This window comes from Furipterus horrens, unplaced genomic scaffold (genome assembly GCF_987537825.1).
Source record: "Furipterus horrens unplaced genomic scaffold, mFurHor1.1.pri manual_scaffold_6, whole genome shotgun sequence".
Taxonomy (NCBI): Eukaryota; Metazoa; Chordata; class Mammalia; order Chiroptera; family Furipteridae; genus Furipterus; species Furipterus horrens.
Genome location: NW_028327176.1, coordinates 66,393,934 through 66,419,289, shown reverse-complemented (window position 1 = coordinate 66,419,289; position 25,356 = coordinate 66,393,934). Strand labels below are relative to the sequence as shown.

Here is a 25,356-nt window from a genome sequence, read left to right as displayed (position 1 = left end):
AGAAATATTCAAAGTGATGGAAAGCAAGGACCTACAACCAGGACTACTCTATCCAGCAAGGCTATCATTTGGAATGGAAGGGCAGATAAAGAGCTTCCCAGACAAGGTAAAGCTAAAGGAGTTCATTATCACCAAACCATTATATGAAACGCTAAAGGGTCTTCTTTGAGAAGATCAAAAATATGAACAATGAAATGACAATATGTATCTATCAATAATTGAATCTAAAAAACAAAATAAATGAACAAGAAGAACAGAAACAGAATCATAGCTACAGATAACATATTGATGGTTGCCAGATAGGAGGGGGCTTTGGTGATGGTCAAAAAAGGTGAAAGGGTTAAGAAGTACAAATTGGTTGTTACAGAATAGTCGTGGGGGTGTAAAGGAAAGCATACGGAATATAGAAGCTAAATAATACATATGCATGACCCATGGATATGGACAACAGTGCGGGGATTATCTGAGAGAGGGGGGTGGTCTAGGTGGAGGGGTACAAAGGGGGGGAAACAGGGATAATTGTAATAGCATAAACAATAAAATGTAATTTTTAAAAAAAGAACATCATGGTGTCACTCATACGAAAACACAATGTCTCAGTCAGACACACCAGTTCCAGACAGTTTAAACTTGACCTCTGGTAAAGCCTGCTAGCAGCTTTCTGATTCATTTACATGGTCCAGCAAAATAGTTTCCATTAAAAAGTTACAATATGCTATTTAGTGCACATCATGCCTAAGTCCAGTCTTGAGTGGTAAAGACTGAGACATAAGCTTTTCCAAAGGAAGCTAGACTTGAGGGCCAATCTCCAAATAAGATAGCAAAGCTCTTACTATGATGCAACTATACAAACTTATATATTTTAAATGTGATATGATTAGACAGACAATGATTACTGATCATATGCAAATGTGCTCTATAACTTCATAAATTGGACTTCCAAGGGAGAATGAGGGTGGGTGGGTGGACGGGACAAAAGCTTGGGATCAGGGCAAGGGATAATGGAAGAAAGTGGGAATAAAATGGTGTTTAGAGGCAGAGGAGGCTTGACAGGTTAGAAATGAGGTTTCTGAAACAGTAGTTTAACAGAAGTGATGAAAGGAGGCAGGAGAGGGTAAGGATAGAAATAATGAGGAACTATTAGAGGAAAGGCCCTTACTCTTCCAGATGTCCAAGTGGACAGATGATAATCTAAGAGTGGTAGCTAAGCCTTGAAGTACGAAGAACTTCAGTCGTAAAGAACATAGGTCTGAAGCAAAGGAGCATGACCAAAGAAAGTCCCAGGGAAATGTACAGTTCAAGTTTTAGGCTTGTGCCTCTCTCTAGGGAAAAAAAGAGTTGAGGATAGAATATGTGATTCACCTTGCCAATACATGGTTCCTGTGCTTAAATGCTTTCACCTGGAGAAAGATTTGGGCAATGGTGATGACCTATTGTCCCTTACAGCAGTGTGGAAGTAAAGAGCAGCAGGAGATGAGGAGGCGGGAAGGTGAGGCTGGGAAGGGCAGCATGGGGGTACAGAGGAAAAAACAAATGGCTTTGGTGTCTAGAAAGCAGAAGTCCCCTGGGAATTTGGCTCTGCTGTGATTTCAGTTCTTCTAATGCCCAAGCAGCCAGTTGTCCTGATTATATGCCACAGGACTGAGAAATAGCCTTAAGAAAACCTAAGTCTTGGCTGGTGTGGCTCAGTGGGTTGGGCACCATCCTGCAACCTGAAAAGTTTCTGGTTCGATTCCCCGTCAGGGCACATGCCTGGGTTGCGGGCCAGGTCCCTTGGTTGGAGGCATGTGAGAGGCAACTGATCAATGTTTCTCTCCCTCTCTTTCTCTTTCCCTTCCTCTCTCTCTAAAAATAAACACAAACAAGTGAAAAAATAAATGAAAGAAAACCTAAGATACTAATGAGAAATAACGTTTAAACGTGACAGTGTGAAAAAACAGTAGGGAGGTCATAATGGGATGTGCCTGTGAGGCAAATAGAGAGTAGACATGTATGTACCTTTCTTGGAAGATACCAGAAAGGTGGTCAGATATTTTTCCTGTCAGAGAAAAGCAACTGTATCTGCTCATAAGTTTACAAAGTACAAAGTATCAACTCTCTCTTTACTAGGAATTTAGGTTTTACTGTCTGTACCATTCCTGCCTGGTGACACTGAGTGATAGTGTCTGACACACTTATTCTATTTTTCACGTATATATGTCTTGCTTAGCTAGATTGTAACCTCTTTGAGAAACGCAAGACAGTGTGATTTGTTTCCTGTTTGGGAACCATGACCAGACTTGTTAAAGCAAGAAGGCCAAGAAGTTTTTGATAAACAACTTCCAGTTGTTTAAAATAAAACAAACAAACCGGCTTAGATATTTTGAGACTGCATTTTGCAACAATTAATAGGTGTTGGGCTATGCAGAGTATTATTATAATATCGTAAGACTGTGTGTGTAAGATTTTTATCCAAAGAGAAAATAACCACCTAAAGGAAAAGGCATCTTCCTTTTAAGTTATTTCCTTTCACATTGGCCTTTGGATAAAATCTATGCACAACTTGAATTGCACACAGATAGCAGCAGAAGTTTCAGAAGTTTCAGTACTTTGAGTATGTGTGTAAACCTTCTTAGATGAGAAAAGTCTCCCAAGGATATGCATTCCTGGAAGGAAGACAGAATGGGAAAGTATAGATACGAAATGCATAATAATACTAAGAATCTGATAAGACTGATAATCTACAAACTAGAAAAGCACCTTTGAGATGGGGACATAAAACAGAAAGACAATCAAGATCTTTAACACTATATATTAATTTCAGTTCTGTAACTCAAGGTCTTTGATTTCATTATAGTAAATGTGCTAAGATGGCAAGATGCAGGTATTCAGAAGTGCTTCATTAAGAGAAAAATAATACAAAAACAAATACTCCAACTTCTGTTAACCAGGGATAAAGAATTAATTACCAACATAAGTAATTACTGGGGCAGGAGAATCACCTGGTTTGGCAGCTTGCATAGAAAAATCACGAGATGAGATTACAACCAAATGGAAGATATTCCCACACTTGGGCCAAATGAAGTTAACAAGATGAGGACTTTTGAAAGGAAAATTAAGCGCCACTGTGGAAGGGACCAGATTCCTAGATCACCTTTTAAGTTTCCTATTATATACTTAGCATGCTAAGTCATGTTTTAGGGTAAGAATTTTGGTAACTTAAGATTGTACTGTTTGAGAGGCAATGGAAGGAGCCAGAATAAAGAAAAATGAGAACAAAACGGGGCAGGAGAAGCAGAGAACGAGGTAGGGGTAGGATGGGAACAGATGGACCACCACCCTGACGTTCAGGAGCACAAACACTGCTTAGTTTTGAGTGTGTCTTTATGTCCCCATGGTTACCTAATCCCTTTTACAGGACAAGAAAATCCCACACAAAGGATAAGCTATTGACCCTAAAATTATGGTTTTGTCAACATTAGTATTTATAATTCTACTGCCACATGATACAGTAATATCTATTACTTGAACAATAAATATCCTTATAACACATAAACTTAAAATTATGACAACTTGTTGACATTAAGGGTTACTGAATTGGCTTAAGTCAGTATTTTCTAAATTTGACTAAAGATTTTAAATATATAGTTCCCCAGGCCTCTACCTGGAAACTGATTCTAAGAATTTAGATTTTGTATTTTTGACAATGGTGCAGTTATCTTGTAACTGAATAAATCAGGCAAGTACAGCTTAAATATACAATGCTACTGAAAAATAACAAGTATTTACCCTGTTGTATAAAACACCAAATGTTACTGTTCCTTACTACTCAATCCCCCTCTCCCATCCTTATTCACCAATGTCCATGTATGCTGTCTTTGCTATTGATAAGTCTTGCCCTTCTGCTTCACCTTGCCACGAAAGGTCAACATCAGTCCTTTTAATCTGCAACCCTTTTGGAATTACCATGCACTGAGATCCCATGCCTAGAACATAATGGAGCTTCCATTTCCCCATGTGGTCCCAGTTAACGATTCATAGCAAGTGACCTGTCAGTGCATATTCTTAACACAGGAGATTACCAATGTCTAGAATAAACCTCTACAGTCCGCATATAAACATTAAGTCACTACTGTATTTACAAAACTTTTCCCCTGTAACAGGCTATGTCCACACACATACACAAATCTAATGTCAGCAGGCTTGGTTTTTGTTTTTAAACAAGAGAACCACACATTTATCTTCATATAATAATTAACCAGTCTAAAGCAAGTTCAGATTTCCCCCAGCCTCTTTCTTGAACTCATATATCCACAGTACTCTGAGTACTGTGTAGAGCTTTAAAAACAACAGAGTTAAGTTCCATGTGATAAGTTCTTTTCCTGTTTTTCTTTTTTTTTTTTTAAATAGGCTTAAAAACAAGTTTCTTGCTCATTTTGTTCACTGCTATAAAATAATGCATTTTAAAAAAGTACCTATCTGCTCTACATAAAACCTGGCTTTAACTGAATTTAAACTGCAGCATTATACAGGGACTGGTTTTTCATCAAAATCATTCAGTAGATGCCGAAAAGCTAGGTTGGTTCTTTATAACGAGGCAGATCCATTTTGATGCATCATCTTTTCAGACCACATGAAAATGCCCTTGAACACTGGTACACCATCCTTCTTTTTTAATAAAAGATTTATTTTTTGAGAGAGGGAAAGAAATATCCATGAGCAAGAGAATCACAAACTTGATAAATTCCTTTCTTTATGTTACCAGTTTGATTTTTTAAAGATTATATTTGTTTTTAGAGAGTGGAGAAAGGAGGGAGAAAGAGAATGAGAGAAATACCAATGTGAGAGAGAAACACCCATCAGTTGCCTCTCACACACCCCCAACTGGGGACCTGGACTGCAACCCAGGCATGTACCCTGACTAGGAATTGAACCAACAGTCTTTCAGCTTGCAGAATGATGCCCAATCAACCGAGCTACACTAGTAAGGGCTACATGATTAGTTTTAGATTCATGAGAAACATCTTCCTTTAGAGATACCTGTTCAAAAGTTGTGATTTCCCTACATCATCTCATATCGTTTTTTTTTAAATTCTTGATTTATCTATTGTTTTTCTATTATAGTTGTCCTTTTCCCTCCATTTCTTCCCCTCATCCAGCCCACCCCTTCTCCCACAGTCAATCCCCACCTCGTTATATATATACATGGGTTATTTATACTAGTTCCTTTAATAAACCCTTCCCCTACCTGCTCCCCTTCTCTCCCTCCTCCACTCTCCCCTGTTCCTTGTTTACAGGCCTCTGGTTCTATTTTGCTCGTTTGTTTGTGTTGTTCATTAGTTTCCTGTATTAGGTGATATCATATGGTATTTTTCTTTCATTGCCTGGCTTATTTCACTAAGCATAATTATCTCTAGTTCCGTCCATGTTATCGCAAATGGCAGGAGTTCCTTCTTTCTCTCTGCTGCATAGTATTCCATTATGTAAATGTACCACTGTTTTTTAATCCACTCATCTACAGATGGGCACTTAGGCTGTTTCTAGCACTTGGCCATTGTAAACAGGGCTGCTATGAACATAGGGGTGCAAAGGTTCTTTTGAATTGGGGTTTCAGGATTCTTTGGGTATAATCCTAGCAGTGGAATTGCTGGTTCAAAAGGCAGTTCCATTTTTAGTTTTTTGAGGAAATTCCATACTATTTTCCATAGTGGCTACACCAGTCTGCATTCCCATCAACAGAGCACTAGGGTTCCCTTTTCTCTGCATCCTCGCCATCATTCTGACTGGTGTAAAGTGGTATCTCATTGTGTTTTTTATTTGCATCTCTCTGATGGCTAGTGATATGGAGCATTCTTCCATATGTTTATGGACCCTCTGAATGACCTCTTTGGAGAAGTGTTTGTTCAGGTCCTTTGCCCATTTTTTAATTGAGTTGTCCATCTTCTTGGTGTTGAGACATATAAGTTCTTTATATATTTTGGAGATCAATTCCTTGTCTTAGGTATCATTGGCAAATATGTTTTCCCATATGGTTGGTCATCATTTTCAAGGGACACTAAAATGTTTGATGCATCATTTCTCTGGCAACCATGATCTTATAAAAGGTAGCACACAGCTTCTTTGTAATGTCTACCCTTTTTGATCCACATAATCATTACAATTAGGTTCATCCTGTTTCAAAAGAACACAGAATCACTCAGAGCCTATTATATCTCCCTTCCCAAATGACAGCTTAGGTGGCATGATGGTGAAGAAAGTAATGTCATTCCTCTGTGCAAGTGCCAAAATGTCTCTTTAATGTCCACCAAACCAAGTGGACAGACATTCTGATTTTGAAGGTTCTCTATTATCTGGCCTTATTCAGCCAGCTCAATTTTATTTCCCACAACAACCAATGCCTTACCATCCCCTCCGCCTACTATGTTCTTTCTCAATACCACATCTTGGTTCATGTTGTCTTTTCCCTCTGAATAATGCCATTCCCTTCAATTCTGTCAACTTTTTGAAATCATACCCATTTTTCAAGGCCTATCAAGTCACAAAGTCCTCTCTGACTCCTTCCTGCATTATTATTCAATCGTGTTCACATTTGAGCTAGTTTGGTCTTTAGATAGGCCATAAAATATGGGGATAGAAGCCATGTTATGTATTTGTTATTCTGAAGGCCATTGTGCCTTACTCCAAGAATTTGATGACTTCAGAAAGCAATACTTCTAAACACTTTACATATTAAATATAATGCTCTTGGTTAATACTTGGAGAGATACATTCAGAAGTTATCAATATTTATCTTATAAAAAGCCAGTGAATGTTTCCCTTTCTAAGACTATTTACTGAGGGAAAAGAAATACAGTAAAGAGAATGCTGTATTCCCCTCACCCTTTTCCTTCTTTACAGCTAATAACTCAGCTAATTTCTGCTGAGACACCCACACTTTTTCTCATATATAACTTCTGTAGCCTCTACATAGTCCTGTGTTTCCTTGCTTTTTGTCCCATCATTATATGAAAGTTTCTTTCTCTATTCCAGCTTGAGTCAAGTTATGAAATCAATCATGGTTGGAAAGAAGAAGAGTGAGAGGACTTCCGGCCAAGATGGAGGCGTAGACAGACACGTGGTGTCTCCCTCCACAACTAAGAAGGAATACAACTACCACAAAACTACAAACAAGCAGAAGTTCCAGAAAATAAAACTGCACGGAAGTCCAGCAAACAAAGGTATAAAGAAATACTCATCCAGGCAGGCAGGAGGGGTGGAGCTGGGGTGGAGAGGATGTGGTGTGGTGGCGGCAGCAGCATCAGGCTGGTGGAGAGAGCAGTCACACATTTTAAAAAGTCAGGAGGGACACCTGGGGAGTGTTCCCAGCTCCTCACCGGACCTCGAAGCTCATGGTCCCAGCACCGCGGAAAATCAAGCCTCATTGCTTCTGACTGTGCAGACCAGTGGGGGTTCGGGCGGAGGAATAAAACTGCCAGTCTCTCAGCAGAGTCCACTTGTTTAAAGGGCCCCCATGGTCCTAGAACGTCCGAATATCCACCCACTTTGGGAACGACAGATAGGGCAGCAGCTAGAGGGGCGCCAGTCTGGTGCAGAAATGAGAGAGGTGCCTGGAAAAGGGTCGAGTGCTGGGCAGGCGGCATTGTTCCCCCTTGGAACACTCCCCCATATATAGTTCCACAACGTGGTGAACAGGTCGCCCTGTACTGACAAATCCCTAAGGCACCACCCCTTACAATATAACAGGAGTGACAGCGTTACCTGGGATGCAGAGGCAAACAAACACAGGACCCTGTCAGAATGAGGAGACAGAGAGGTATGGCCCAAAAGGGGGAACGGATCAAGGTTCCAGTGGGAGAACTAAGCGACGAGGAGATAGCCAACCTCACAGATGAGGAGATAGGCAACCTAACAGATGAGGAGACAGACAACCTAACAGATGCAGAATTCAAAACGCTGGTGATAAAGATGCTCACAGGCTTGACAGATATGCTTGAGTATGGCAGACGCATAAGGGAAGAAGTGAAAGCTATGCTAAGTGAAACAAAGGAAAATCCACACAAAACCAATGGTGAAGGGAAGGAAACCGGGGTTCAAATCAATGATTTGGAACATAAGAAAAAAACAGTCAGCCAGTGCAGAACGAGGAAGCAAGAATTGAAAAAAATGAGGAAAACTTCCCAAATTTTGTCAAGGAGATGGGCATACAGGTCCGGGAAGCATGGAGGGTCCTGAGCGAGCTGGACCCAGAGGGGACCACACCAGGATGCATCATGACTGAGATGCCAAAGGTGAAAGATAAGAGTCCTGGGGGCAGCAAGAGAGGGTCGGAGAGTTGCCTACGGGGGGGTGCCTGTAGGACTATCGGCTGATTTCTCAAGAGGACACTTCGCAGGCAGGAAGGCACTGGCAAGCAGCATTCAATGTGATGAAAGGCAACCTACAACCAAGATTACTCTATCCAGCAAAGCTATCATTTGGAACGGAAGGGCAGATGAAGTGCTTCCCAGACAGGGTGAAGCTAAAGGAGTTCATCATCGCCAAGCCATTATTATATGCAATGTCAAAGGGACTTACTTAAGAAAAAGAAGATCAAAACTCGTCAGCAGCCGTCCGTCTCGAGAGACGATGGTGTAGCTTCTTAAGAGTCTATCTGCACCGCCGAGAATGGCTGTGCAGTCCGACTCGGGAGTGACATGGTAGTATCTGTCTCCTCCCGTGTTGAATCGACATCTTGCGATGACGCTGAAGCTACAGAGCCTGGGCAGGGTAATATGGAGGGTCTGCTGTTGCCCATGCAGCAGACCCCCCCTCTCTTCGCAGCTGAAGGATCCAAGGGAAAGACGGAGTCAATACAGCTTGGCTTCAGGTGCGCCGCAGGAGTTGCCGGTGTTGACTATAACGTCAAACCGCCTTAGGGACTCCGGCTCCGGATTTTCTGTCGGGGTTTACTCCCTTAGCCTTTCCCCTGAAGAGGTATGCCGCAAGGCAGCGGAGGTTTTTTGGAGTCAGAGTTTTCCTTCTCTGATGTACCCTGACTGGAAGATCGAACCAGCGACACTTAGCTCGCAGGCCGACGCTCAATCCACTGAGCCAAACCAGCCAGGGCAGATCAAAACTATGAACACTAAAATGACAACAAACTCATAACTATCAACAACTGAGTCTAAAAAATAAAAACAAAATCCAACTAAGCAAATCAGAATAGGAACAGAATCATAGGTATGAAGATCATTTGAAGGCTTATCAGTTGAGAGGGGAGAGGGGGAGAATTGGGGAAATGGTGCAGGGACTAAGAAGCATAATCGGTTGGTACAAAATAAGACAGGAGGGTGTTAAGAATAATATAGGAAAGGGTGAAGCCAAAGAACTTATATGCACGACCCATGGACATGAACTAAAGGGGGTGGAATTACTGGTGGGAAGAGGGGTACTGGGCAGAGGGGAGCAAAGGGGGAAAAAATCAGAACTACTGTAAAACATAATCAATAAAATATACTTAAAAATAAAAACAGACATGGAAAAAAATAAATAGAAATGTGAAGCCCTTGTATCTGAAGAGTTCTAGGTTCTGAAGCAAAATTAAGATGTAGTGAAGAACCTGCCCATTGTCACAGCTCTACTGTCTTCACAAAAGCTGTGCTTTATTTCTTTATCCTTATTTAAATTTACTTTTTTTATCCAACCATAAGCACAAGAAAGATAAAAACACAATTTCAAGTCAAACAATTCTCATCTTACTTATACAATACTAACTTTCTAATAAAAGGTTAGGTAGGTTTCCCTAAGCTAGCTTTGACATGAAAGTTAACCACATGATGAGCTCTGCCAACCTATGTGCTCACTGTGCTCTGAGTTCCAAACCTGATGCCAACAGATACTGACAAAAATACCCCTTTGTAGTTGGGGTCTTCCTTTAAAAAAAAAAAAAAAGTCTGTCTGTCTGTCTGTCTGTATCTATCTATCTATCTATCTATCTATCTATCTATCTATCTATCTATCTATCTATCCTATATAAGTTTAAATGAAATCATGTAAGTAAAGCCTTGTGAGTGTTGTTTAAGACAGGAGCACCTTCTGGAAATGCAATAAGCACAATGTCTCTTACGCTACTCTTCACAGTTATATCCCGATTTCTAGTTAAAGGACCAATGCTATGAAACTTGTGTAAGCTGGTAAAGTTAAAGTTTCGACTGGTTAAATTTGTTATAATGTATAATTTTGTTACTGTGGATTAACTACTTCATTAAGCACTTGCTGATTACCAAGTCAGTGTTAATATCCTGGGTTATAAAAATTATCAAGAAATGAGCATAGTGACATTATCAAAAAGTGGGTAGAAGTGAACGTACCATCACTAAAATTCATATGAATTTCTCTTTTGAAACACTGGGGTTTATTTTTATTACTTATTCAAACTAGGGGTATAAATTCATGTGTCTCCTTTTAGGGGCTCTTAAACTCAGCTTCAGGTCTAGAAATTCCTCAGACTTGTTCTGTAAGGCAGATAGTCTCATCACTTGCAATACAATGGTGTGCTTTAACAGAATTTCTTCTAGAGAAAAGTGATGACCCAAAAAGAGCCATTAGAATTTAAAGCTAAGAAAGAAACTTTTTAGATGCATTATATTTTTATCTTTATACTAAAAAAGAGTTCATGTTCTACTGAGCTAATGACTGCTAAGGCCAATTGATAACTTTGGATCTCTTGGCCAATATAAAGTAGTTTATTCTATAAAATCTGCTGGTATAATAAATGAGACTGAATACTGAAGTTTTGCTTTGAGGACATATGTACATAACCCACCAGTGGAAAATCTACCCTACATGGTCCATAAACTCCTTCTGGGCCTATTAGAACTGCCTAAGTTTGTAGCTACTTACACTGTAGCATATTCGCTTTGCAGGATGGTTATAGGTCCTTACAAGATGTGAGTAAGCACACTGTTCAACTTGATAATAATCTAATTTTCTGTTATTAGAGGGGAACAATGAAATTAACTTATAATTAAACATGAATGACTTCATCTTGACTTTATTTTTCTCTTCAGCTCCAGTTTCCCCATTATAATGCTTAGGTTGGAAATGTCACCTGCTTCTAGAGAGCAGAATTTAGAACATTTGGTAGTTTTTGTTATATACAAAAGTTTTGATTTTCCTTACATTTTTATACTTGATTTAAAAGTCCTAAATAATTAAGCTTTGTTTTAAAATACGGTTCTTGGACAAAAATTTAAATGATATCTATATGGCTATGCCCTGGGATTCATAAAACTTGAAATAACATAATTTAGCCACAATTAAAAATAACTCAAAGAGTCAGAGCTTTATCTTGTCCACAAATCACTCTAGATATGAGCATCCATGCTTACCTTGAAGAAAACCCTCAATGTAAGTTTTAGTTTTCTATCATCCCGGGGTAAGATAGATAATTTTATCTGTGGGCTTTAAGAAAAGGAAATGGGAACCTCTTATTGCTTAATGGCATCAATAAGAACCTGAGTGCTGCAGGGGAACAGGAATGGAAGCAGGGCCCAAAAGCCAGCAACAATTTTAGTGAAGAAATAGATAAACTCTACCTAAGTTAGTGAGTGGGTTTATATTGTTCATAAGGTTTTTAAAGATTTGAGCTTTGTATGTTCCTCTTCTCAAGGGCATAACAAGTTTGTCAAATAAGGCTGGGCTTGGTAGAGCTTCTTTAAAAAAAAAAACCAAAACTGACCTCAGCTTGAATACAGAGATTAGCATCTTAAAATAATTTTCTTAACCAGTTTTTCTGTTTGTTTTATCATGAGGGGCACAGTGGGAAAAGGAGGGGTGGTAGGAGAAGAGAAGGCTAAAAAGTGCATAAAGAATTTCTGAACTCCCTTATAATTTGCCAACAACTGCCAGAGCTTCCTTCTTTAATTTATACTACCCTCCCTACAAATCTTCCTGCAGGCCCTGCAAAACATTCCTATGCACTGACCTGAAATTAGCTATCTGGACACTGAACTAGACAAACCAGTATTTCATAGGACAAAGAAGAAACCAGACTAGAGGAAAAAGAAAAAAGGAATTCAAAATGAACGTCTCTAACACCTACTTGCTCTTACCTAGTACTTCTTTCACACTGTGTTCTTCCCATTCTGAAAACTGCCTGCTGACCTTACCCTACATGATTTTCATTCAATATGGAGGAAAAGTACAGAATAAATGAAACCCTACCCAGAGATAACAACATATTCTCAACAGTAGACACAGACACCTTACTGAAAAAGTTACTATTACCTTATTTTCATGATAATCTAAATGATTCTCCTTTTGGTTTTCATATCATTTTAAGAAATTCGTTTCTTACAGAAGTATCTTTAAAAATATCATAACACATATACATAAGATTATTCCAAATAAATCTGAACTATCCAAAGTGTCCAAAGTGTCTCCTATCATTGTCTTCCCTGATATCAACTCAAAAATCTGCTGGGATACTAATGGCTGTGTCACCCTTAAAATCAAAAGTACTATCTGATTCTAACTAAGTAAATGTGCTCAAAATAACTAAAGAATATGAGAAGATAGTCAAATACTAAAGATAGAAAAAAGTGACCTATAAAATAGAAAATGTTTTGAGTCAAAAGTAATGAAAAGCACAATATGGTAAAAGTACCAAATCCTGATGATCTATAATCTCTAGCTAAATGCAGTTGAGAAGTTACAATATGATTTTGCTTGTAGCAAATGTATTTTTCAAATCCTGTGTTTCTCCATTATTATTAAATAAAATGCTGTTGTTAGTTCACAGAGAAGCAGACAAGTATCCAATTGTATTCTTTGATAAGAAGAATGCAAGCATTAACAAAGCCTTTTTTAAAAAAACATATATTTGGCTTTTAAATGCTAATCTTTCCTGACTACCTGATTATATGGATAAATAGGTAATTATATTTAAGAAAGTATACAAGATTAAATTTAAAAGATTTGGAAAAATTGTGATTCACTCCACTATTACTGCTCCTAATAAGGAAATATATATATGTTGGGAAATTAAATCAAATGCATCTAATTATTTATACACAAAATGTCATAATGATGATGATAAATTCTATTCCATGCTCTATGGCTCCTTTTAATTAACACTCCAACAACTGTTTAAATATTAACACATTATCTGCTAAAACCGATTATTGTAAATCAGTTTTAAAAGATTTATATATCCTTTTATGCCATCATTTTTCTCCATAAAATTTATTATTCAAAATAATCATTTTTTTCCTTGATTTTTATTTATCAAATTCGTAAAACTGGAACAAACTACTACATGCTATTTCAAAATTAAACTCAATTTGTACAAACACATCTAGGTCGTCATTAAAAAGGGAGGGAATGTATCACTAACATATATGAAGCACCTATAAAAGCTGGAGACTCCCCTCCCTTAACCCCTTTTCTTGAGAGTAACAAAAACAAAGAGCAAAGAAATCAAGTAAAAAATAGAAAGCAAAAGTTCCCAGCAGTGAACTATTGAAGGACTGTTGTAATTATGAACAAAATAATATAGCATAGATTTATAGAAGTGAGAAAATAATGTTGGTTAACTAAAAAGTGCATTTACCACTTACGCATAATGTTTTTCACATAAATTGCAAAAGATTTACTAAACAAAGAATGAAAGATTAATTACACATCATTAATTAAAGGTAAAGGCATGTTTCATTTAAAAACAAAAACAAAAACCCCTTAAGTCTTTCTAATCAGCTGCAGTACAAGTCAGCTCAAATGTAAGATTTAAGAAAATTTTCAGGAGTCACTCTTAATGCCCTTTTATGTTCAAAGAAAAGTTTTTCCAACATGTTTCTTTCACAATCCAAACATATCTTCAATAGCTCCCTCATATTTGCAATACTGTTTGACCTCTACTGTTCTATTTCTATTACCAGGTTGATGGGTTCTAATAATTACATACAGCACTACTTGAAGCCCTCTTAATTCTTAGAATTATTTTACTTATTTTTATTTATTTTTCAGAGAGAGGGAAAGGGAAGGAGAGGGAGAGAAACATCCATCAGTTGCCTCTCACATGCCCCCAACGGGGGACCTGGCCAGTGAATCCAGGCATGTGACCTGAAGGGGAATTGAACCTGGCGACCTTTCATTTTGCAAGATAACACCCAACCCAGTGAGCCACACCAGTCAGGGCCCTCTTAATTCTTTCCACAATCAAAAATCCAGTTAGTTGTCCCAATCTACCATATCAAGGTAGATGCAGTGCTCATGCAGACTAAGAGCTGATAAGGAGGGAGGAAATCCTTGAAAGGGTCCACAAATACCAATATGAAAAACAGTATAGCCATTGCCTTGAGCTATGTTCCAAGAGCATGGGAACTTAATGAAGGCATGTAACTGAACATAACTATAAAAGCCAGACCACAAAACCACTTGTAGATGGTCAGTAATTAATTTTCAAACTGTGTATTAGATATAGAGGAGTGTAAAATTATATTTACTTTTAGTGAAAAATATTAAGGCAAGGCCAGTGGGGATTAACTCTTATTTTTAAAAATGAATAATTAGCTTTTCATTCAAGGATAGGACTTAAATTTCCACTGGATTCTCCAATTTCAGATGTGAAAAACTGAGCCCCAGTAGGGTGATGAAAGTACCCCAGGTCCTGTTGGCTAATAATGATTTAAGAATGCCTCGCTTACAATAAAGGAAACCTCTCCTTTATTATGCCTAGGTAAATAAAGTATCTAAACTTGACAGAAATAAAATCAAAGAGAACTTATTCCAAGTGCTCCACAACAACTAGAATGAAGATGCAATCAAGTCAGCATTCTTCATACTGGTATCTGAAACTGTATCACAAGTAAGCAAAGTTACCTTTACAGAATAAAAAGAACAAATTAAGAACAGTCATGAAATGTGACAAGTGTTCTAAGGCTTCCCAACATGCAAGATAAGAGCACTTCTAAGCGATCAGACAATAAAATTTGGCTTGAGGATTGCATAATATAAATTTACCAGCTGTTTGAATGATAGCTCTTTAACAACTTTAAGCATCAAAATCACAATGTACATGGGAATAAAAGTGAACCTGTGTTATTCACAGCTGTAACAACAGAGCTGTGGTGGACACAAAATAGAACAGTAGTTAGAGACTCTACAACTCAGAGGGACTCTGACTGAGTGAAATACCTGGCTCTGCCCCTTACTTGCTGTATGTCTTTGGACACACTTTTATTTCTCTTTAGTGTCAGTTAATTCGTTTTGTGCACATTTAGGGGCTTATTAGTTGATTCAACGTGCAACTGCTTGTGCCAAAATTCTCCAAATTCCATAGCGACAGTCCCATTTCTCTTTATTTTTTAAATTTTATTTTATCCTCACCCGCGAACATGCTTATTGATTTTAGAGAGAATCATCAATGTGAGAGAGAAACATCAACTGGTTGCTCTCACACGCACTCCAACTAGGGACTGAACCGACAACCTGGGTATGTGCCCTGACCAGAAATCGAACCTGTGACCTTTTGGTTTATGGAACAATTCTCCAATCAAGAGCCACACCAGCCAGGGCTTCACCTCTTACTTTATTATTACGAATGGTAAAGCGGGGAAGGTGACTCTTGGGTGCACTTTATAATCTTTTGAAGTTGGATATATGCTGAATCAGATGTTAAGTAAAATATCCAAAAAACTTCCAAGGCAAGACTTTCTTTGTATATTATTCTGGATCTTTGGCTTTTAGCCACTGAAAAAGATCAGAGTACGGAGAACTTCTAGGGACCTCAGAGTTTTGAACTATGAAGCAACGGATTTGATATTATGAAAACCAAGAAAATCAATGAGATGTGACAATGGATTACTACTTAATATGTGATCAAAGATTTTTTAAAAAATATTTTACTTTTACTTATTTTTTAAAGAGAGGGGAAGGAAAAAGAGAGGAATAGAAACATTGATTGGCTGCCTCTTGCACGCCCCCAACTGGGGACCTGGCCCACAACCCAGACATGTGTCCTGGCTGGGAATCCAACTGTCGACTTTCGGTTTGCAGGCTGGCACTCAACCCACTGAGCGATACCAGCCAGGGCGTGACCGAAGATCTAAAAATTTCCTTTAAAGGTTTCCTTATTAAAAAAAAAAAAAAAAAAAAATTAAGCAGGTAGCAAGAATACTATAAAAAGAGCTGCGCTATAGGCTAAGTTGCTTTTAATCTTTTCACAATGCATTTACTGAAAGCTCCTGAATTTAATCAAGATTCTACACTCTGCTTTTTAGCAGCAGGGCAAGAATGAATAGTGCGGACAAATGAGGGGCATTATCTTGCTCACATGCTGCCTCCTAAGAAGTGTAAAATTTGCTGTTAAAAAGATAATTTTAATATTATGCAAACTTAGGCAATCTCGTACATGATAGTGACCTAGCTTTATTTATATTAGCAGTAATGTACTTTACCCCATCATTTCAGATACAAGGCTGCTTTACTTACCACTTCTGTTGATGTTTCTGCATGTTCAGATGTAACATGTTCTTGAAGAGATGTCTCTGTATAGCCCATTTTTCCACAATAGGGACAAGTAAAAGACTGTGGCTGCTCTACAGAGAAAGCTTCCCCACCATAGTACAAATCTGAAAAATAAAGTGAAATTGAACTGAGAAATAACTATTAGTTTTTTAAATATGTAAAAATGTAATCATATGGTACAAGCTTAAAAAAAAAAGCGTGCCTGAAATCTCCACCAACAACCTCACTCTGTCAATGAGTACTTAGATACCTCCCTGTTTATATTTGCAACATCCTTATTCTCGCAAGGATTCCATGACAGCCCTCCAATTTCCTTCTCCATATAGCTATTACAGCCTTTAGAGAAAAACAAAGCAAAGAGTTTTTTAATCCCTTCATTTAATGTCAAAACATATCTCATTTCACATCCAGTTCTAATTTTATAGAAACTCACTTTTCCTTTGTATGTACTGTGGCAATACCAATGTCAACACAAAGAAATCAGCAGGGTGTATCATATACAAGTGCTCAGAGGGAAAGAACAGACAACCATGATCAATACACCAAATTCTAGATGCAGTGTGTCTGTAGAACATACACCATTCTTTTAGTAGTTAGGACCCTCAGCATTCAGTTCTTGTGCTAATCTCAGAAGAGCACTACCACACCATACCCTGCTCAACTTGGTTAGTGGAGAGCCAACCAATTAGTGAGAGGCTGTGGGAATAACGTTTGCCTCATTAGTACATCTCAAAGAATAAGTCTATTTTCCTCCATTAGTATACACAAAAATTGTAACTGAAAGTATATTTAGTAGGTTATGCTGCTTCATTACAAAGCACTATCTCACTATTAAACATGAAACAAGTGCCTAAATTTAAGAGGATATGATCATTTTTGTGAGAGGAGAAAATGGAAGGAAGTGTTCACTACATGATTTGTTCACATTCATTTTTTTGGAGACTTAGACTAATTTAAAAATATGTACCAGCTCTACATATATAATGTTCCTAAGACTTGCCAGGTGAATTTGGGGTAGGTGAGGATAAATACACATATATAAAAAATAGAACTTCCTCACCTGTTAAAGAGCATCTACAGAAAAGGCACAGATAACATCACACTGGTGAAAGACTGGATTCTTTCCCTCTAAGACCAGAAATAAGAAAGAATGTCCACTCTTGCCATTTCTACTCAGTATTTTCTGAAGTATCTAACCAAAGTAATTAGGCAAGAAAATGAAATGAAAACCACCCACATAGAAAGAAAGAAGTAAAACTACCTCTAATTAGCAGATGGCATGACCTTATATACAGAAAATCCTAAGGAATCCACTTAAAAAATTATTAGAAGTAATAAAAGAGCCCTGTCTGCTGTGGCTCAGTGGATGAGCACTGGCCGGAGAACCAAAGGGTTGCTCATTAGATTTCCAGTCAAGGCATATGCCTGGGTTGTGGGCCATGTTCCCAGTTGGGGGTGAGTAAGAGGCAACCACACACTGATGTTTCTCTCCCTCTCTTTTCCCCTCCCTTTCCCTCTCTCTAAAAATAAATAAATAAAATCTAAAAAAAAAAAAAAATAAGATGAAGAACTCAATGAAGATAATGCTCTTAAAAAAAAACAAAAACAAAAAAAGAAGTAATAAAAGAGATCAGTAAGGTCACAGGATACAAGTCCTATATACAAAAACCAGTTCTTTTTCTATATAGCAGCAAATACAAAAATAAAAAATTATAAATTCCACTGACAATAGCAAAAAGAATAAAATACTTAGTATACTTAATGAAAGTATAAAATTTATTCTCTGATAACTATAAAATTGATAAAAAAAATTAATGACGTAAATAAATGGCAAGATAGCCCATGTTCATGGACTGTCAGACTTTTAATATCATTGCTCTCCAAACTGATCAACGGATTCAAAACAATCCCTATCAAAATCCCAACTGGCTTCTTTGCAGATATTTGACAAACCGATCTTAAAATATACACGGAAACTCAAGTGATCTAGAATACCCAAAATAACCTTGAAAAAGAACAAGGCTGTAAGAGTCACACGTCTCAATTTCAAAACTTACTACAGAGCTATAGTTACCAAGACAGTGTGGTACTGGCATGAAGACAGACGTATAAATCAATGAAGTAGCTTAAGAGTCCAGAAATAAACACTCATATTTATAATCGTCTGACTTTTTTCCCCCCCCAGCATTGAGGTATATTTGACATATAAAAATTTTATATATTAAGTGTACAACTTGGTGTTTTAATATATGTATACACTGTGGAAAGATCACCACAATCACTCATTAACATACATCCACCATGTAGAGTATCGCTAACTATGGTCACCATGCTGTACATAAGAAGTTACTCATCTCTAGAACTTATTCATCTTGCATAAGAAAACTTTGTATCCCCTTTAACCAATATCATCCTAAGTCTTTCTCCCCCCGGCTAACTGATTTTTAACAAGAGTGCCAAGACAATTCATTGGGTGAACTGCTTTTCAGCAAATGATGATGGGACAACTGAATATCCATGTGCAAAAGATTAAAGTTGAACCTCTACCTCATTCCATATACAAAAGTTAAATCAAAATGATCAAAGATCTAAATGTAAAAGCTAAAATTATAAAACTGTTAGAAGAAAACAGTCTTAAATCTTTGCGATCTTGCATAGTCAACAGGTTTCCTAGATGTGATGCCAAAAGCACAACATAAGGAAAACAACAGATGAACTGGACATTATCAAAATTAAAACTTTGTGCTTCAAACACACCATCAAGAAAGTGAAAAAGCAACCCACGGAATGGGAGAAAATTTCTACAAATCACCCATCTCATAAGGAATTTGTATACAGAATATATAATGAACTATTAAAAACTCAGTAACAAAAAATTTATTTCCCAATTTAAAAATTTGCAAAGGACCTGATCAGACATTTTCCCAAAGTAGATAGATATACAAATGGACAATAAGCACAAGATGGTCAACAACATCATTAGTCACCAGAGAAATGCAAATTAAAACTACACGAGATACCACCACTTCACACCCACTAGGATGACTATAGTCAAAAAGACAGGTAAGTACAAGTGCTGACTACGTAAGAAATTATGGCAATGAAACATTTTCTTATGGATTGATAATATCTTCTAATCAATTATAAAAATAATCTGCTTTCTGATAACTAGAGCAAGAATTAGCAAGAATAGTCAGTTTAACTTTATTCCGTTCTTTGCTGAAGCACTCTTCCATTTCATATCTTGTCAGCTATATTTCTAAAATAGCTTGCATAAACAAGTAAACTATGATTAGGAGAATGAATTACTCAGAATTTATAATGGTAAGATTTGTGTTATTTTTAGTAAATTTGGAGCCTCGTGTATGCTATTGGGGATATAGTTTTAAAACATTTTGGCTTTACTTCTTCACACACATGCACATAAAATTTTCATTGATAATTCACTAAAATTTTATTAAATACGTACCAAAATCTACCCTTGTTAATATACACTGCATTGGGTGGTCTGTTGTATGCCTTGTTGTTGTTGCACCACTTTCATAACAAGACGCACAAAGATCGTAATCGTAGCAAATTAAACACTTATATCTGCGACCTCGAAAATTTCCTTTTAAACATGCATCACAGCTGACACCTATAAAAGAAAAAAAAGAAATATTATTAATTAGCAGCTGTAAAAGGCTACTCTCCATTTCACATTTATAAGTTTTTAAAGTGCTCATTTACCCAGTATTTCCCTTCCAAAATGACTAGAAATGACATAGTAAAATGAATAGGTATATCCAACAATATGGTAGATTTGTTACCCTGATTTACACTTAATGAAAATACTTAAAATGTTCGATAAAATTAAAAAACCAAACTCACAGACACAACAACAGATGGGTGGTTACCAAGAGGGGAAGGAGGTGGGAAGGAGATGAAATGGGTAAAGGGGGTCAAATATATGGTGAATGATGAAAACTAGACTTGGGGTGGTGAGCATGCTATAGTGTATACAGATATCAAATTATAATGTTGCACACCTAAACCTTATATAATGTTATAAACCAATGTTACCTCAATTAAAAAAAATACTTTGATGAGCTAGCCAGAAGGTAAAAACCAAGTGAAAAAGGAAATGGTAACTGGAGTCACTACAGCAGATAGGTGGACATATGTTTGCCAAAGCAGGTAAAAAACTAAGTGTATTTTTCCAGAGCATTGTAAGAAAAAGAACAGGAAGCAAAGACCAAGGTCTGCTAAAGGTAGTGTCTAACAGGCAATTCCTCATAATTTATCAGGTCCTCGAATAATGCCATGTCATTATAATACTCATAAGAAAAAACAAAACCGATTCTGGGCAGGGGCCACTGTCTGTGTGGAGTTGGTTGTTGACACCTTCTGCTCAAGTCTACGTGGGTTTTCTGTGGGAATTCCAGTTTCCTCCCACATCCTAAAGATGTGCACGTGAGGTAAAACTGGCCTGTCTACACTGCCAGTCTGTGTGAGTGTGGGTGTGAGTGGCCCTGTGCTGAAAAAGGGTCCTGTCCAGGACTGGTTCCCTCACTGCACCCCAAGGTGCTGGGAGAGATGCCAGCCACCCACCAACCTGAACTGAAATCAACAGGCTGGAAAAGATTATCTTACTTGTTTTTATTCATTTGTCTTAAATGTATGTATTTAAGAAACATTTATTTCAATGTTTAGTATTAGAAGTATTTTGGGTCTTTATTTAGGTTTTGGTGATGTTTTTGTTATTAAAAAATAAGCCGTAGGAGCTTAATTCTTGTTTTGATCAATTAGTCCATGATAAAACTGATTTTGCCACAGCTTCCAAGAACCTACTGATGGCATTAAGTGAGAACTTAATGTATACCCTCAATGTATGAGTGAGCTAGAAATTCTCCCTAGAGGATTACAAAACTTGCCCTAGTAAAATTCCCGTACCCCATAGCACAAAAGAACAACAACAAAAAACGAAACAAAACACTGAAAAGTCATAATCACAAACCAGGCCACCCATCTTGTAAGTGGAGAGCCCAAATTCAGAATACCAAATGATTCCCAAATGGCTCTTGAGTCAAGATTTTAGTTTACACACAAAGAACAAAGCACTACTAAAAAAGATGTAGCAGAAACAGATAGTAGACTCAGACTGCCTAAGGGTTTATATCAGAATTGAATATCAAATAATATTTAATAAAGAAATAAAAGAAGCCTGAAAAGAGGCAACCAACAGACGGGAAGATGAACCAAAAAACATATAAATATAAAAAATAACATTAAAGTTTAAACTCAATGGGCAGATTTATTGTTGAAAAAGCCTTTTTTATTCATATGTGATATGCCTGTTTATGTAGAAAACCCAAATACAGCTAAATTATTACACTAAGCAAAGTTGCTAAAGGTAACAACCAACTTAATGAAACAATTTCACTCAAATAATGTATTATTAAAAAATACACCATTTATGATTGTACTTATATGAGACATTTAGGTTAGTCAAATTTATATTTAAAAAAAAAAAGGAATAGTGACTACCAGGGGCTGGTTGGAAGGCAGTATTGTTTAATGCATACAGGGTTTCAGTTTGGGATGATGGAAAAATTCTGGAGATGGATAGTGGTGATGGTTGCATAACAATGTGAATGTACTTAATGCTACTAAGTTGTCCATACAGCTCTGACCGGTGTGGCACTGTCTCGTATACTGAAAGGTCACCAGTTCAATTTCAGGTCAGGGCACATGCGTAGGTTATCTCAGTCCCCAGATGGGACCCGGAGAGGCAACTATTTCCAACAGTATTGCTAAAAAGTGCCTATGAGGACTTCCAGCCAAGATGGCCTCAACTACCTCAAAACTAGAGACAACCAGAAGTTCCAGAAAATCGAGCTGCATGGAAGTCCAACAACAAAGATATAAAGAAGAAATACTCATCCAGACAGGTAAAAAGAGCAGAGAGGAAGTGGTATGGCAGCAATGGAGGCGATGGTGGTGGTGGGGCAGCGACAGCGACAGCAGTGGCTCTGGCTGGCAGAAAGCACAGTAACACTATAAAAGTCGGGAGGGGCACGTGGGAACCACTACCAGCATCAGATCAGACTGTGCAGCTCAAGGCTGCAGCACCCAGGAAAATAAAGCCTCACTGCTTCTGACTGTCAACCCGTGGGTGTTGGGGCAGAGGAAGAAAACGCCGGTCTCTCACCAGAGTCCGCTTGTTTAAAGGGCCCCCATGGTCCTAGAATGTCCACTGAACCACCCGCTCTGGAAACCATGGCCTGGGCAACAGCTAGAGAGGTGCCAGTCCCATATGGGAAGTGGGAGAAGTGTCTGGAAAAGGGACAGGTGCTGAGCAAGTAGCATTGTTCCCGCTCAGACCCCTCCCACACCCACAGTGCCACAACATGGTGAAACAGGTCACGCTGTACTGACCTAAGGCTTTGCCCCTTACAACGTAACAGCTGCAACAGCTCTACCTAAGACACAGAGGCAAACAAACACAGGAGCCTGTCAAGTTGAGGAGACAGAGAAGTATGGCCCAATGAGGGAGCAGATCAAGATTCCAGTGGGAGAACTAAGCGAGGAGGAGATAGCCAACCTAACAGATGAGGAGATAGCCAACCTAACAGACTCAGAGTTCAAAACACTGGTGATAAAGATGCTCGCAGATTTGACAGATATGCTTGAGTATGGCAAATGCAGAAGGGAAAAAGTGAAGGCTAAGCTAAGTGAAACGAAGGAAAATCCACATGAAACCAATGGTGAAGGGAAGGAAACCGGGTTTCAAATCAATGATTTGGAACATAGGGAAGATACAAACAGTCAACAACTACAGAATGAAGAAACAAAAATTGAAAAAAATGAGGAGGCTTAGGAACCGCTGGGACAATTTTAACACGTTAAGCACCCAGCCTATTTTGTCTTCCTTTCCATTTAGCCCCCATATCCAATTTCACTGATAGTTGGAGGCTGGAGATCTGTGTAAGGTTGCGATAAGACTGAATGTATATCTTCAGATACATTTCTTGTATGTATTTATCGCAATCTGTACTCTATTCTTTTAGAAATGCTTTCTAAATACTTTAGAAAAGTATACTGTCAGTCACCAGTAACTGATGCGGTCTGAACGGAAAGTACAGTGCCAGTCACCGGTGACTGACATGGCGCTTAACGTGTAAACGTGCCAACATCCGAATCATAGGGGTGCCAGAAGAAGAGGAAGAGCAAGAAACTGAAAGCTTATGTGAGAAAATAATGAGGGAAAATTCACCAAGTTTGGCGAAGGAAACAGACATACAAGTCCAGGAAGCACAGAGAGTCCCAAACAAGCTAGACCAAAAAAGGGCCACACCAAGACACATCATAATTAAAATGCCAAAGGTTCAAGAGGAAGAGAGAATCTTAAAAGCAGCAAAAGAGGAATGCAGAGAGTTGCCTATAAGACTATCAGCTGACTTCTCAAAAGAAACTGTGCAGGCAAGAAGGGGCTGGCAAGAAGTATTCAAGGTGATGAAAAGCAAGGACCTACAACCAAGAAAAGCTATCATTTAGAATGGAAGGGCAGATAAACTGTTTCCCAGACAAGGTAAAGCTAAAGGAGTTCATCACCACCATGCCATTATTATACGAAATGTCAAAGGGATTTACTTAAGAAAAAGAAGATCAAAATTATGAACATTAAAATGACAACAAACTCACACCTATCAACAACTGAATCTTAAAAATAAAAACAAAATCTAACTAAGCGAACCAGAATAGGAATGAAATCATAGGTATAGGGATCATTTGCAGGGTTATCAGCTGGGAGGGGGAAGGAGGAGAAATGGGGAAATGTTGCAGGCATTAAGAAGCATAATTGGTTGGTACAAAATAGACAGGGGGAAGTTAAGAATAATATAGGAAAGGGTGAAGCCAAAGAACTTATAAGGAAGACCCGTGGACATGAATTAAGAAGGGTGGGATTGCTGGAGGGAAGTATGGTACTGGGCAGAGAGGAGCAAAGGGGAAAAAAAATAATGGGACTACTGTAACAACATAACCAATAAAATATACTTTAAAAATCATTTTAAAAAATTTAAAAGTGTTAAAGAGAAAAATAAAGAAGAAAAGGATATACCGTGGGAAAAGAAAGCTTCACCAAAAAGAAATTTGAGAAAAAGATAGGACACTTCAAAATTTGCTTATTCAAAATAGCTTCCAAGCATGACACTGAAAATGTTAAAAACGGATAAAAATCTACTTAGATTCAGAAATAAAAATTGAATGTAACTAGGTAGAATAACTTTGCCAAGCAAATGTAGTGTGAACTGTGCTTAAAAAGGTGCCAGAAAAGGTAAGCCCAGCTTTGACCACTAACTTTTTGGTGTGTCCCATCTAGTATTACTCTGTAGGCCTCACTCTTTTTTGTGGTAGAAATGCCTACTGACAAGTATAAATGAACAAAGCTTAAGGTGATTGTGGTTGGGGATATTGCCAAACACTGCACGCTTTTCGGCAGGAAGATGCTGATGGTGCTTTTATCCCTTGCTCTCCCTAAGGGGAGGTAGTATCAGGCTTCATCTGCAACTCAACTGGAAATAGTTTTTTGAAAAAATTGACTATTTTTGATGGAATTGTTTGTAAAAATGTATGTTTTTTAACTTCTTAAACACAAAGACATAAAACACTTTTTATGCCTCAAGGTCATTATTTCAAACACAAATATATATTTCAATCACTCCATTAAACATGTTAGATAAGTAAGTTTTCAGCAGGATTTCTTATAAGAGTCACTTCATAATAACCTATGGTGGCAAGGATGCCATAGAGGATTTTTTGTGATTAATGTATTGTAAATAAGAAATCAGGGAAATAAAAATATTTTGTAGTTTTCCATATAGCCTGCTA

At 37.8% G+C, this 25,356-nt stretch overlaps 1 protein-coding gene across 1 annotated transcript in view; it reads right to left on the bottom strand.

The window, feature by feature from the left end:
• The window catches only part of KCMF1 (potassium channel modulatory factor 1), a 32,150-nt gene extending 11,970 nt beyond the window's left edge, over positions 1–20,180 (bottom strand). The window contains exons 1-2 of the mRNA XM_090281618.1: positions 19,955–20,180; positions 16,450–16,589 (exon numbers count right to left, since the gene is read on the bottom strand). Coding sequence (XP_090137744.1) covers positions 16,450–16,589; positions 19,955–20,180 — 366 coding nt within the window. The remainder of the gene's footprint in view (positions 1–16,449; positions 16,590–19,954) is intronic.
• Between the last annotated feature and the right edge of the window lie 5,176 nt (positions 20,181–25,356).